Raw genomic sequence first — 15,721 nt, 5'->3', positions numbered from 1 at the left:
AGCCCAAACACAAGGTGTTAAGCTTGGCTCAGCTCGATAGTGCTCATATAGATAAAAAATAAATTTTTTATGGATAATATATATTTTATATAATATAAAAAAGAAGAGTGCATAAAATATATATATAAATGAAGGATGAATGGAAAATATATACATAAAATATGGATTATTAAATATAATTTATAAAAAGATATACATTTTTAAGTATAATATATAAAAATGTATATACTATGTATAAATAACATGAAATATTTTTACACGAGCCAGCTCATGTTTGGCTCGTCTCATTCAAGGATGAGCTGAACACGAACATGAGCCAAGCCACGGGCTCAATCCACTAGTAAATGAGCCGAGCCTGAATATGCCCTGTTCGGTTCGTTCGGCTCATTTACCAGCCCTAATTATATGCGACTGTCCAGCTTGATATTGTTATTCTTCAATTGCTTCTCTCTGTCCAATGTACTCATGTTGTGTCCTTGTATACTATCTTAATGCAAAATCATAAAAAAATGGCATGCCTTGTGTTCTTTTTGGTGCAAAAAGCAGTGCCCGAAGAGGGAAGGGGCAAGTGTGTAAGCTTGCAAAACATATGCGTGAAACGTAAAGCACTAAAGAAGCATTAGATAAAATAAGTACAATGAGAACGAGAAGGAAATGGGATCAAAACCATGGTTGAAACCTATATATAAATCCTGGGTGGGACCACCCTGCCTTACATTGCCACCACTGAAAGCTAGGGACACACCCATGCACCAGTGGGGTTTGATCCGGTGCCTTCATCTCAGCACCCTCACAATCACCCAGCAGGCCACGTGGGTGACCACCGTGGTGGTAAACCTAAAAATAAGTTGATACATTTTTTTTATGGAAGCTATACATCTTCTTAGACAACTTATTGAGAGAAATAGACAGAGAAACAAAGATTTGCATATGGTTTTTATTGATTTGGAGAAGGCTTACGATAGAGTACCTAGAGACGTTCTCTAGTGGACAATGATGAAGAAAGGTGTTTCTCTCAAGTACATTAGTATAATTAAAGATATGTATGAAGGAGTAGTAACCAATGTTCGCACTTGTGAAGGGGTGACAACCAATTTTTCTATAACGGTTGGGTTACATCAAGGATCTGCTTTAAGCCCTTTCCTATTTGCTATAGTGATGGATGAGCTTACGAGATCAATTCAAGAAAATGTGCCGTGGTGTATGTTGTTTGTTGATGATATTGTTTTGATTGATGAGTCTAGAGCTGGGGTTAATGCTAAGTTAGAATTATGGAGACAGACATTGGAAGCAAGAGGTTTTAAGTTGAATAAGAGTAAGATAATACATGGAATGTGGATTTAGTAAGCAACGAAGTAGTGATGGGAGTGTAGTGAAGCTTGGTGAGCACGAAATACCGGTGGATGATTCTTTCTAATATTTGGGATTTATCATTCAAAAGTATGGAGAAATTGATGGAGATGTAAATCATAGGATAAAGGTTAGGTGAATGAAATAGAAGAGTGCAACTGGAGTGTTGTGCGATCGTAGAATGCCATTGCGGTTGAAGGAAAAGTTTTATAGGACGACTATTAGGCCCGCTTTATTATATAGTACGGAATGTTGGGCTGCCAAGAGACATCATATTCAAAAAATGAGTGTAGCTGAAATGCGTATGCTGAGATGGATGTGTGAAAATACAATAAAAGATAAAATTCGGAAAGAGGAGATACGTAAGAAGGTAGGCGTTGCACCCATTGAAAATAAGATGAGAGAGAATTGTTTACGGTGGTTTGGACATATTCGACGAAAGCCTAATGATGCTCCAGTTAGAAGGATGGAGAAATGGGAAAATATATTAATTAAAAGAGGTCGGGGTAGGCCTAGGAAGACATGGATGGAGGTGATAAGAAAGGATATGAATGTTTTGAACCTCACCGAGGACATGGCATTGGATAGAAATGAATGGAGGAGAAGGATTCATGTGGAAGACCCATAATGATTTTCTTTGTTGGTTCATATCGCCGACCCCAATTGTTTTGGGATGAAGGCGTAGTTGTTGTTGTTGTAGAGTAATTTACTAAAACCTGCCTAACTTGTCAGCTATTTACTGAAAGCTGGCCAACATTTCCGTTGTTATACTTGGTTGCTTCCCTTGTTTAAAATTTTAAACGCATTTCAAATGTCTGCCTGAAATGTAAAATGGTGATTTTGTTCTGTTTCTGATCAAATAGCTCAGCCAATGCCCTTTTCATTAATGAAATCAACAACAATGATGGGATTTTAACAATTTTTTTGAAAGTATCTGTTTAACGTGTCAAAGATCTGCAGTTTCATGATTTGAGGAGAGCTTTCTAGAGAGGGAACACTCACATTTATTTCTGTGTTCGTGTCTGCATAAGAGTAACGTGTCATAACCGCTCATCCCCTTGTAAATTCTTAAATTTTATTTATGAGTTTTGATAGCAACAGTTGTCGTGGTGTAGTTGGTTATCACGTCAGTCTAACACACTGAAGGTCTCCGGTTCGAACCCGGGCGACGCCAACTTTTTAAAAATTCTTTTTTATTATTATCTGGCACTCGATGCTGCCGCGTTCTGTTTTCGTCTGAGCTAAGAGGGAATGAAAAGGGACAATCACAAGTTAAATCATACCGTTTAATATATATATATATATAAGTAATGGGTCCGTGCTAAATGGGTTTTTCAAGCTTTTTTAATTTTATTTTTAAATTCTGATCGTACAGATGTGATCTATGATTTTATTTGAAGCGTTTGATTCTAACACATTGGTGGGTTTTTATAAAGTTCAAAAATCAACGGTTCAAAATCTTTGTAAACTTTTGAGGCTCTAAACATTATTTTTTTATCAAAACACATGATCCAGGTGTGGATTCTTAGTAAATCGACCATGCCCAACACATTTATGTGGTTCCGACCCCATAAATGTGTTGGGCATGGTCGATTTACTAAGAATCCACACCTGGATCATGTGTTTTCGATTAAAAAAATGATGTTTGGAGTCTCAAAAATTCTGAAGAAACCTGAAAAACCCATTTAGCACATGGTTTAACACCAAATTGGTTTAGCAGAGATCCATTACTCTCTCTCTTTATATATATATATATATCACCCAAAGAAACAGCGTTTGTTCTCAAAAAGCTGGCCATGCTGTCTTAGCCTGCCATATCTAGGTCGTTGGCCCAGAGGCATAAAACTTCAAGGCTAGGGCCCTCAACCCCAGGGCCTATGCTGGAAGTTAGCTTGCACAAGGGAGTGATGCTCACAGGAATCAAATTTAAGCATTATGATTGGCCGAGATATGGATTTCCATTGTTTTTTTTTTCTCTTAAAACCCAAATGCTAAAACTTTTGACTGGTTTTGGCTCCCAAAGACTATAATTGTTTGGGAGCTACACCAATCCGTGGGAATACCAAAACCATCTAAAATGTAGGGAAACTCCCAAACACTTGTGGAGTTGGCAACTCTGAACCCATGTTCCTATCTCAATGCAAGGCTCCAAAACAAAGTTTTATTGTGGATCTGAACTGTGATGCGATGATGGTAGTGCATTCTCTTGGTCTGCCAACATGTGTGCATGCATGTGTGTATAGAGTACGGATTCCATATTCCATGCAATTCACCAAGCAAAATTGCCGAAGTCATGGAATGAACTTTGGATCATACAAACCAAAAAAACTGCAAGTGGCATCTCAGAGATTTAATAATGCCGATCTAAGGACTTATGCAGCAGCAACAAGCTTATACTGAAACCCTTTTCATTTAGGCAAAATGTAAAGATAGACGAACGGCCCTAGGCGCGTGTGTGGTAGTTTGCTTGTATGGGATCCACTTCAGATCAGGAAGCAGTTGCTGGGCATCGGCTGCATGATTCAGCTCAAAGAACAGAGTGGACACCCAAACACATTTATGTAGCCTATGGATGAATCAATATCAACAGGCACATTTACTTTGGTCACAGGTGGGACAAGCCATCACGCTTGATAAAGCTTAAGCTGTGATTGTGGGTCACACAGGGTCAATCTTGCCACCACCAACTTCCCAAGTTTCAAGGGAGGAGCATTATCTAAGTGAGAAACACAATCATAACTTGCATTTTCTCACGTTTCACTAAACTTGAGAAAGTGCTGCAATTGTGATTTGCAATTATAGGAAGTGAAAATCCAACTTTCACAAGGCGTTGCAAACATGCCCGTATTGCAAGATGATCCCATTGAATGAAAACTGAAAGCTTACTTGCAACCATGAAAAGTTCAAATGTGCAGTCCACATGTGTACACTGATACAGAGCTTTTTACAATGATTCTACTTAAAATATCGACACATCTGTAACATTATAATTTACAATTTTATGCCATACAGAGAACCAATGCAACAAAGATGGAGCATCTAAAAAATGTACAACTTCCTTTAAATAAAGATGACGCATGAAAAATGGCAGCCACTGTTTCATATAATTTCCTTGAATAAAAACAATTTAACAACCATTAGATAGCCGCTTCTTGCCTTATTCAGTTCATTCGATGCTTCATAGAAGTTCTATCTGTAAGGCATACCCAAGAAATGAGAGCAGACCACGTTGTTGGTTTAGGAAGGTTCGCGTGGACGAGCTGTCCAAAGTGAACTTAGAGCACGGAGGCGCTGAAAATAATCACCCAAAATGAGAAGGCCTCGTGCAGCTTGTCGGGTTGTCAGGATTTGATACATGCACTGCAAAGTTTGTTGCCGAAGGTTGTCTGCCTGTTGGGAGAAAGAGGGCGGAATGAGTCAGCTCCAACACACATACCAATGTTGTAATTATCACATCTATCATACCATATTGTATCGTAGAGTAAGATACGGAAAAACCCCATTCTAAAAATTGCAATAAATAAAAAATACATGAAAAATCAGAAACATTTAGAAAAAAAATCATAAAATCAAATTTAAGCATTATGGACAATCAAATATAAGATGAGAGAGAATCGTTTACGGTGGTTTGGACATATTCGGCAAAGGCCTAATGATGCTCCAGTTAGAAGGATGGAGAAGTGGGAAAATATATTAGTTAAAAGAGGTCGGGGTAGGCCTAAGAAGACTTTGATGGAAATGATAAGAAAGGATATGAATGCTTTGAACCTCACCGACGACATGACTTTGGATAGAAATGATTGGAGGAGAAGGATTCATGTGGAAGACCCAGAATGATTTTCTTATTTGGTTCATATCGCCGACCCCAATTATTTTGGGATGAAGGCGTAGTTGTTGTATGGACAATCAAACATACACATGTACTACTACAACATGTGAAATGATATTGTAACAAACTAACTAACAACAAAACAAAAGATTTACTATTAAAGAGTCACAGTAGACAACAAACTATAACAATCACATAATTCAAAAATAAAAAAAGTTTACAATAACTATAAAAATTAAACATAAGACCATAAAGAGAAATAAAACACATTTAAGTAGTCAAACTACAATATTAAATAAACTTAATTATGAAATAAATTGAGCATAAATAAATATGTAACAATTATTAAATAAAAAAGCTACAATCATGATGATATGACTCTGTCCATACATATATCAAAAGAGTCCGAAATCAAAGTTTGAAAAAAAAAAGGTAATTTCATTTTCATTAGTAATCATTAAAAAAAGAAGTTTCATCATGTCTTTCATTAATTAGTTTCACTAATTACAATAAGTACAAAAAGTTGAATAATGTGTGTTTTTCGATTATAATACTTCTTTCATGCCTTCATTAATCACAATAAATTAAGAATATATTATTTTTGTTCCTATAGCTTATGAAATTAGTAAATAGGACTCTACTAAAGCCTTATTCATGAAAACAAAGTTATCACTAAAAGTGAAAAAGGATCCAAAATAAATTACCTAAAATTTTTTAACAAAAAATGTGAAACATAGTCATATCTTACAATATGGCATGAGACAGCCCCAGAAGGTTCGATACATTCATTTTCCAATTTAGGGGGTATATCGTATTAACAACAGATTCTATCAATATTATGTAAGAGTTGAATCCCCCTAAATACGGGAAAATGTTTTTTCTTTATAAATTTGATAAAAGTGCTTGTGATATTATAGAGAGAGATATTCCCTTTATCTAGGATATACCATTGCATGATTTGATCAAGATAATTCATTAGACAAAGATAAGTTAGTACATGTGAAACGGGTCCTAAGGCATGGGCATGGATATGCACATGTGAACCATGCAGGTGTGCATGGACAGACAAACTCACGGGCAAACACATACATATATGTAGCCAGAAGCACTAGGTGAAGCATATGGTGAGCCCTTCTCAATGCTTAAACAATGCCCAGAAACCCCAAATAAATACATTAGATTGTAAATAAAAGTTGAAAATAATGACAATTTGTTCAATGTACAAACAATTGTTAAATGATATTCTTTTTTCTTCTAATGCTAATAAGTAAAAAATTTCTAAGTAAAAAATCTTATTACTTTCTAAGAACCCCGTCTTTGTCTAGGCCTAGCATTCAGCAGACACTAGCAAAGTGCACCAGGGTTGCCTGGGCATGTTTTCAATACACGGATGTGTAGACAAGCCATATTTCCTAGTAATCTCAATAGGCCTGTCTGATCAGACCGGATGGTGATTTGCTTAAATGAACATCTTAGGACCATGGCAAAGCTGTACTTCTGATGCAAATCTAAATTGATCTTTTATACTTATTGCCAAGCATAAGCTCAGTATCATATCATATCAATAATACAGCTGTGACAATGCATCTTCCAATAAGGTCGGAAAACGAAATTCCTACCTTCTTTCCTTAAAAAAACAAGCAAAATGGATTTCTATCATTTAGAGTTTGGTCTAGTTAATATGGATTTGCATGGTAAGCCATATAAGAAAAGCCTAACTGACTTTAAGGAAAACATAGAAAATAAAGCTCTTTAAAGAAAATCAACTCCACGTAACAAAATGAAGAAAAGTCACCTGCAGCACAAAGTTTGCAAGTGCCCCCAACTTATCCAGTGCTGTAGCCATTTGTCCCATATAGTCTGCAACATTTGATGCACCTAGAGGAGTAGATACCAATGTCTCAGCCAGAGTTTGCTGCAGTTTTTCCATTCCCTGAGATAGAGCATCTTCAGCCTGCTGAGATGATTGCTGCAAATTATAGACAGCCATTACTTGTTGCTCTGTGAGAGGCTCAAGTTGTGGAGTAAGAATCTGCAGATAAGAAAAAGAGGACAGCAGATCCATAAGAATCTGAAGATTAAAAACTACTGTACCAAAAGATGCACAATAAGAAATTTAAAATCAGAGGTACTTAGATATGTGTTGGAGCCAGATATAATAACTCTACCCTGGTTTATGCCCAATCTTTACATTCACATGTGAAAACATCAAACTACTAAATAGTTAATCCTACGTCACATGGATACTCCATTTCAACTCCTGTTCCCTACCCCCCTTATATGTTAGTCATATTGGAAATTTCATAAAAATAGCTGTAGTGTATCCCTATATCCACATCCGTATCCATGTGATGGACAAATACAAAAAACAAATTATGCATGTTGATGTCTAGGTCAACTAATCAGGAAACATAACAGACAAGAAAATAAAAACTCCCCAAGTCAACCTTGTCATTAATATCACATAGCTTTACTTTGTATCCTGGATTTTCATTTCGCACTTTAAAAACAGTTCCTTGTATGTGTTTAGGTTATAAATACCTGTACACAGTGTGCCTATGAAATGGGGTTGTCCAAGATTTCTAATCATTATAACATCGTTAAGTTTTCAGCTATACCTGAAATAGCAAGACACCGACTATCCGCCTTACTGAAGTAGCATGATATGATGAAGATTTCACCCATAAAATGATGGTCACAAACCAATTAGTGTATACTCATATATAATGATGAGCAAGGTGCACACAAGCAGCATGATCACAAATGAATAAACAGAGAGGCAAAATGCCCAAAAAGAGGTTGGAGATGAACTAAAGGTACACAATGCAAGATGCCATGACAACTAAAAACATCCAAAAGACAGTATGATTGCTCATGCAGACAAATAAAAGAATATTAATTGTCAAATTTATATCAGCTTTCGAGTTTATGTTTTTTGCTGATGAATTATTCTGATTTTTCTAACTAGGGACAAACTTGCAATTTCAACCTGGGAATACCAGATACTGATAAAACCACCCTTAAATAAGGACCAAGTTTCACTACTATCATAATCAGTTTAAGGTGTACAACAAGACGGAGATGAAAATAGACCTAGCAAAAAGGAGAAGGATTGTTGGCATGGACAAAAAGATCCTGAGAAAAAGGGGAGTGATAGCTGGACTGATTAAATCACACTATCCTAAACAAGGGGCCTTGGGTTCAAATCCCATCAGGGGCTATCCTGCAGGTTGACTATTAAAACAAAAGGTGATAGACAAAGGTTTCAAAGAATTCTAGGAACAAACTTGATCATGGCAAAAGTACCGAATATAGTCTTGAATCAGTAAAATAGAGAAGTTAGGAGGATCATTAAGCACAAAAGTATCAGTAGTAAACCAGCATAAAGATTCAATAGGGAAAATGCATTAAATGATCATTAAACATGTCGAGTTTCCATCTTCAATAGCAAGATAGCCCTCAACCTATGTCACAGAGATTCGGCCAACCAAGTGCCGCACCCCCGTCGACGTGACGTGACACGGGTGCGGCACCCGGTGCGGTCAACCCGACCCTAGGTGCGGTCAATGCACCCAGGGTCATAAATGTCTAAATTTTAAACTTTTAAAAAAAAATAAGAGTCCGATGAAATGGGCTGAGAGGAGGATTAGGGCAAAAAAAAATTGCCCTCTCCTCCCATCCCCGACGCTACGACCCATCTCCCGACCCCGATGCCGGCGACGACTACGAGCTACCACCATCCGACGATGCCTCCTCTCCATCTCCAACCCAGGTACGCATTCTCTCTCTCTCATTCTCTCCTTCAATATCTCTCTCAATCTCTCCCTCTCTCTCTCCCCTAGTCTCTCAATCTGATGTAGAGCAGGACCAGGTCTGGTCTACACAGAGTGACCCAGGCGTGTCCAAGGATCTCGACACCAATGGGATGGACGATCGGACCCAGATAATGGATCCAATTGCGAGTCTGGTGCCCCGATGCAAGGACGTAGTGCCCCTACGCACTTACTCAAGGCGAGCAAAGGCTGCAACAACACCGCACATTGACAACGCCTCGATCCATCAACAGCGACGAGTTGCCTCGGGTTCAAGGACTGGACCCGAGACCCAGATCCAGTCACGCCCTATTAATACCTTGTTTTAGGGTTGCGTGGGAGAGAGAAGATTGATTTTTTTTTCTTATTCTGAGTTTTTCTTTGACGCATAGTCGGCAACAGTCTCTCTTTAGCCCTTTGTTTACTGTTTTCGTTTCCTACTTGTTATTTCATTTCACTGTTCGATTGAACTGTTATTGAAAATAAAGCAGCCACCGTTCATTCTACAATGATCTTCATTAGTATTCTAAGCATATCGCATGACTGGAGCAGTCATGATTCTCATTTCTTCAGCACCGAAGTGCCTCGTTACCAATGATCTCTGTTGCGTCACGTGTATCACGATCCTCCACGCTGCATCAAAGTGGTATCAGAGCACTAGCCTTCCTCCGTCGTCAACGGCATGGCGCAAGAAGCGAGGAACGATCCTACAAGAGGAAACGAGCGGGAGGAAACCGGCAACGAAGAACCGATGATGCGAATGATAGATATGATGACCAAGATCCAAGAAAATCTGCTACACGTAAGCAAAGACGTAACCAGCATGTCGAAATGCATGGATGGGATCGAGGAGCAGATTGGCATTCTTGAATCGCCGGTAGAAGCACACACGATGCAAGTGAACCAGTTAGGCGAGGGTGCAATCAATCCTGTAGATGCCGCATCCATCGATCCAGACCAACTAAACCCTCAACGTGTTGCACGACGTGAGGGCATCGAGGTGACCTTGCACAGGAATGCAGGTCGCATCCATTCTTTGCAACCAGTACCTTTTTCGAACACCGTCATGGGTGTCGTTGTAGATCCAGCTAGTGGCATCATTCAGCCGACCCAAATGGTTGTTGACGGTCCCTCCAACACTGGCCTGCATGCACAGGGAACAGCGATCACGGGTCCGCAGGCCAGGCACGGTCTGTCGGGCCCGAGCATGGCCCTTGGTCAGGCTGCTGGCACAGCAACGTCAGCCCGAGCAGGGGCTGATCAGACTCACTTTCCCGAGCCTGCACGTGGGGGCGCTGCAGCAGCCCACCAGCATGCAGGGGGTAATGGGTCCGTGTGGATGGGTCCGAACCCGATAGGGTCCGAACCCGATAGGGTCTGGACCGGACTTTGTGACAACGGGACCCCGACCCGGGTCTCGGGGACCATCCTTTGGGTCCCAAGGAGCGGGTCCGAGTCTTGAAGCCCCCTACCCAACCTACCCAGTTGGGTTCGGTTCGCGGTTCACCCCGAATCATATCCAACCCACTACTTTTGAACCCCAAAATAGAACCAAGACCGACCTAAACTCATAGCGGACCCGGCCGAAGCTCCAGCTTGAATTTGAGCCGGGTCAAAACCAGACCCATCTTGTTACGGATCAAGGATCGAGTTCAAACCATGCCTTCTCACACCACAACTCGATCCATGATCCCACCTACCCCATTCTGGGTCCAACGAATAGTTTAAGACTTGACCCGATCCAAATCCAATCAGGTGAATCATCCCAATACTACACCAATCAAACCCAATACTCATACCAGACCCAATCCGTTAACCCGCCCCCGATCCAGAACCCAGTGCCATACCCAACACATTACCCCTATCCTAACCCGACCCATAACCCAAACCCACATTATCCATTTCCCACCAACCCATAACCCGAGCAACCCTTCCACCTTTAGTAGGGCATCAAGTCATACCGGTGCCACAACGCCGACCACAGATGGTTCCCACCCACGAGCGAGCCAGACCGGGGTAGTTTCCAGCAGCCGCCATACAGATTCAGTAGGTACAAGCGCGACCTAAGCGCCGACCACACATCGTTGGAGTTCGTCAGCACCAGCATCAAGGCGAGCAGTACCGCGAAGACGATGATGAAGCAGTGTTGGATGACGACGCTTTCTGGAACGAGTATCCTATAGGAATGATGAAAACTCATCAGCAGAGAGCACCAGAGCACCCCTCCACCTACAGGGTGAAGCTAGACCTTCTGGAGTTCGCAAAACGATTCGATGCGGAGCAATTCTTTGACTGGGCCTATGTCGTACAGTTTTTCTTTGACTACCATGTTGTAGCTGAGCACCGTCGTGTCTCTCTAGCGTCCACTCGGTTGAGAGGCCTAGCGCAGACATGGTGGGTCGAACTGCAAAGGTCGAGGGAGCGGCAGGGACTAGAGCGCATACAAACATGTGAGGAGATGCAGATATTGATGCAGTCAAAGTTCGTGCCTTCAGACCACGTTGAGCGAGCCTACAAGGAGTACCTGACCCTGCATCAAGGCACTCGTACTGTGGCAGAGTACACTGCTGAGTTCCATCATCTATCCCTGCAAGTGCAGATCGAGGAGACCGCCCGCCAGCAGGTCACAAGGTATATTTCTGGTCTCCGTCCTGCTATTTCTGATGATTTCAATTGTCACAGTCGAGTCATTGGATCAGGCAAGCAGTTATGTCATGAATGTGGAGGAAAATTTGAAAATGAGGCAGGAATATAGGACCTCCCGTAGTGACCCATCCAGTTGACCCAAGTCGAGTTTCCCAACCAGGGGAGCGAGCTCCCCTAGGAAGGAAGACTCAAAGTCCACCCCTAGAGTAGATCCTAACAAACCCGACTAGTCCGAACCCGCATACCATATCAGATCCAAGGCCAAGCCTAGTGAGTCTACCATTCGTTGTTTTAGGTATCAAGAGTTAGGTCATGTCGCATCCAAGTGCCCCACCATGAGCAAGAACACCCATTTCGTCGAGGGGTATTGTTGAGTCAGCGTCTGATAGTGAGAGTGAGGGTGAGTCGTTGGTTGAAGGAGATGACGAGAGGGAAGTCGTAGAGTTTGACGGCAACGTCAAAAATTTATTGTTTATCCGTCATGTTTTGACCGCACCCTGAGAGTCGACCCCTACAAAATGGTTGCTGAATAACATTTTTAGAAGTCGGTGCAACTGTGAGGGGCATGCATGTGATGTTATAATTGATACTGGGGCGTGTGAGAATATGGTGTCCAAGAGTGTTGTGTCCACCTTGAACCTGAAAACGGATAAATTGTCCCAACTATACAAGATGACATGGTTCAAAAGAGGAAACGAGGTTCCTATAACCTAGCGTTATTTAGTTTGGTTCTCCATGGGGGAGCATTACCACGATGAGGTATGGTGTGATGTAGCCCCTATGAGTGCATGTCACATTCTTTTAGAACGTCCCTGGCAGTTTGATCGCAAGACCATTCACGATGGTCGTAGGAACACGTAATCCTTTATTTTTAAGGGTCATAAAATAGTCCTTCTCCCTATCAAAGAGACCGATTTTCCCACTGTGGATAAGCCTGAGCGAGTTCCCCAGCTCGCGGGCCTATCTTACCGGTCTTTCTTGAGCCATTGTCGAGAGGATGGTCATTGTTATGTCTTGGTGGCTAAGCCGTCGATGAGTACGTTATTGCCCGTTCCCGCGGACATCGCACTCTTTGTTGAGAAATTTCGCGACATTATGCCAGACAACCTTCCTGATGGTCTACCTTCGATGAGGGTGGTGCAGCATGCCATTGATTTTGTTCTGGGGTCGAGTCTACCTAACCTCCCCGCGTATCACATGAACCCCTCCGAGCATACCGAGTTGTTGAGGCAGGTTCAAGAGTTACTGCAAAAGAGTTTTATTCGTGAAAGTGTGAGCCCTTGCCCAATACCCGCCCTGCTCACTCTTAAGAAAGATGAGTCTATGCGCATGTGTGTCAACAGTAGAGCGATCAATCGCATCACTGTCAAATACCGTTTTCCCATTCCTCGGTTGGATGATATGTTGGTCGGTGCCTCTATTTTCTCCAAAATTGATTTAAAAAGTGGGTACCACCAAATCCGTATCCGAGAGGAGGATGAGTGGAAGACAGCATTCAAGACACGTGATGGATTGTACAAGTGGTTAGTCATGTCATTTGGGTTATCAAATACCCCGAGTACTTTCATGAACATGATGACCCAAGTATTGCGCCCTTGTATAGGGAAGTTTGTCGTATATTTTGATGACATTTTGATTTATAGCACATTTTTGTCTGATCATTTGAGTCATTTGTGTCAGGTCTTAGAGATTTTAAGGAGGGAGAAGTTGTATGTCAATGCCAAAAAGTGTGAGTTTATGACGTCAAGTGTGGTCTTTTTAGGTTTTATCGTGTCGTCTGATGGAGTGAAGGCAGATCCCGCCAAAGTTCGTGCGATTGTAGAATGGCCTACCCCAAAGGACTATAGGAGAAATCCGTAGTTTCCACAGGTTAGCCACTTTCTACCGCCGTTTTGTGAGAAACTTTAGCACCCTTATGGCCCCTATCACGGAATGCCTAAATAGTACTAGTTTCCATTGGACGTCTACTGCGGGAAAAGCATTCACACTCATCAAAGAGAAAATGACTAGTAGTGCCCCTGTCCTAGCCCTTCTTAATTTTAACGCAGTCTTTGAGGTTGAGTGTGATGCCTCTAAAGTAGGGATTGGTGCCGTCTTGAGTCAGAACCGCAGACCCATTGCATTCTTTAGTGAAAAGCTGACTCAGTCAAGGTGTCAGTACTCCACTTATGATGTCGAGTTCTATGCCATTGTACAAGCCCTTCGTTATTGGAGGCATTATCTCATTTATAAGGAGTTCGTCTTGTACACGGATCATGAGGCATTAACGCATTTGAATAGTCAAAAGAAGTTGAGTGCTAGACATGCCAAGTGGGTCAGCTTCTTGCAAGAGTACACCTTCACTATTCGCCATCAATCAGGTACTCTGAACAAGGTATCTTATGCACTTAGCAAAAAGAATAGCCTTTTGATGACTATGTTTGTGGAGGTCATTGGGTTTGAGCAGTGCAAGGAGTTGTAACCGACGGACCCTGATTTTCAGCAAGTCTGGGAAGGGTGCCTCTCTTCTAATAGCACAGCCGACCCACGATTTAGTATACACAACGGTTACCTCTTTCGAGGTAATAAGTTATGTGTGTCAGCATTCTCTTTTAGGCTACAAATGATTTCAGAGTTACATGAAGGGGATTAGCTGAGCATTTTGGACATGATAAGACGTTCGCACTGTTAGATGAACGATACTTTTGGCCCAAAATGCGCAAAGATGTTGTCAAGTTTGTCCAAAGTTGTCGAGTGTGTCAAGTGTCCAAGGGTCGACGTCAGAATAGTGGTTTGTATACTCTATTGCTCATCCCTGAGCGGCCTTGGAAACATGCTTTCATGGATTTTATTGTGGGTCTTCCCAGAACTTCGCGTCGTTTTGATTCCATCCTAGTTGCGGTTGACCGATTTTCCAAGATGGCTATCTTTGTCCCGTGTAAGCGAACCACCGACGCCTCGTTAGTAGCCTCGTACTACTTCAAGGACGTGGCCCACTTTCATGGGTTGCCCCACACGATCACCTCAAATCGTGACACGCGCTTTATGAGCCATTTTTAGAAATCGTTATGGGCCTTATTGAAAACCAAGCTTCAGTTCAGCAGTGCATACCACCCACAAACCGATGGCCAAACCGAAATCGTGAACCGCACCCTAGGGAACTTGCTAAGGAGTTTAGTTGGGGAAAATGTCAAAACATGGGACCTAGTCTTGCCGCAAGCCGAGTTCGCATATAACAGTTTCATCAACCGGTCCACGGGCAAGTCTCCTTTTCACGTGGTTTATGGTCGGTCACCCACCCATGTAGTAGATCTAGCACCTGTGTCCAGTCTCCCAGACCCAGCCCCAGACGCGTTTGATGCCGTTGAATACATGTGTGATATACATAGACAAATTCGAGCCAAACTTGTTGAGAGTTACAAAGCTTACAAAGCTTTCGTAGACCAAGGTCGTTGAGATGTCCAGTTTCAAGTTGGTCAGTTAGTATGGGTTTACCTGCGTCCTGAACGTTTCCCAATGGGTACTTATAGTAAATTGAGTCATAAGAAATATGACTCATTCAAGATTCCTCTGGCGATTGGGTCTGAATGCCTACCTCCTTGAACTGCCCGAAGATTGGAACATTTCGCCTATCTTCAATGTGTTTGATCTATACGCTTACTGTGGTGACAAGAAGTCGTCAGAGCCAACTTCTTCCCAACCAGGGGAGAATGATGCAAAGCAAGACCGAGTCCAGTCTACACAGAGTGACCCGGGTGTGTCCAAGGATCTCGGCACTGTTCAAGAAGAGAAGAGATGCCCCAAACCCTAGGTAGAGAGAGAGAGAGAGAGAGGGAGAGAGAGAGAGAGAGAGAGAAAAGAGAGAGAGAGAGAGAGAGACAGCTGCAAGAATAGAACTCGTTAACTCAAGTGATTAGGGCTTCTCTCTATATTAAATAGAAATTACATCTAAGTCCTTATGAGGACAAAATTTCAGAAAACCTCTAATATAAAAGAACTTAAACAAAGAACCACCTATTCTCAACACTCCCCCTCAAACTGGAGCATAGATATCAATCATGCTCAACTTGTCACAACATTTTGAAAAATTTGGCCTAACAAGAGG

At 41.7% G+C, this 15,721-nt stretch overlaps 1 protein-coding gene and 1 non-coding gene across 2 annotated transcripts in view; one reads left to right on the top strand and one right to left on the bottom strand.

Annotated features, from left to right (window-relative positions):
* The first annotated feature begins 2,450 nt into the window (after positions 1 to 2,450).
* Positions 2,451 to 2,524, top strand: TRNAV-AAC (transfer RNA valine (anticodon AAC)). Its single transcript has one exon. It is a non-coding gene; the product is annotated as a tRNA-Val (tRNA).
* Positions 2,525 to 4,291: 1,767 nt separating this feature from the next.
* LOC149841381 (transcription factor TGA2.2-like) overlaps positions 4,292 to 15,721 on the bottom strand; it is a 30,640-nt gene continuing 19,210 nt past the window's right edge. The window contains exons 8-9 of the mRNA XM_090003803.1: positions 6,975 to 7,211; positions 4,292 to 4,740 (exon numbers count right to left, since the gene is read on the bottom strand). Of these exons, the coding sequence (XP_089859929.1) occupies positions 4,588 to 4,740; positions 6,975 to 7,211 (390 nt within the window). The 3' untranslated portion in view covers positions 4,292 to 4,587. The remainder of the gene's footprint in view (positions 4,741 to 6,974; positions 7,212 to 15,721) is intronic.

The sequence above is a fragment of the Nuphar pumila genome, chromosome 4, assembly GCF_984573655.1.
Source record: "Nuphar pumila chromosome 4, dmNupPumi1.hap1.1, whole genome shotgun sequence".
NCBI classification, from domain to species: Eukaryota; Viridiplantae; Streptophyta; class Magnoliopsida; order Nymphaeales; family Nymphaeaceae; genus Nuphar; species Nuphar pumila.
This window is presented reverse-complemented; position numbering and strand designations above follow the sequence as displayed.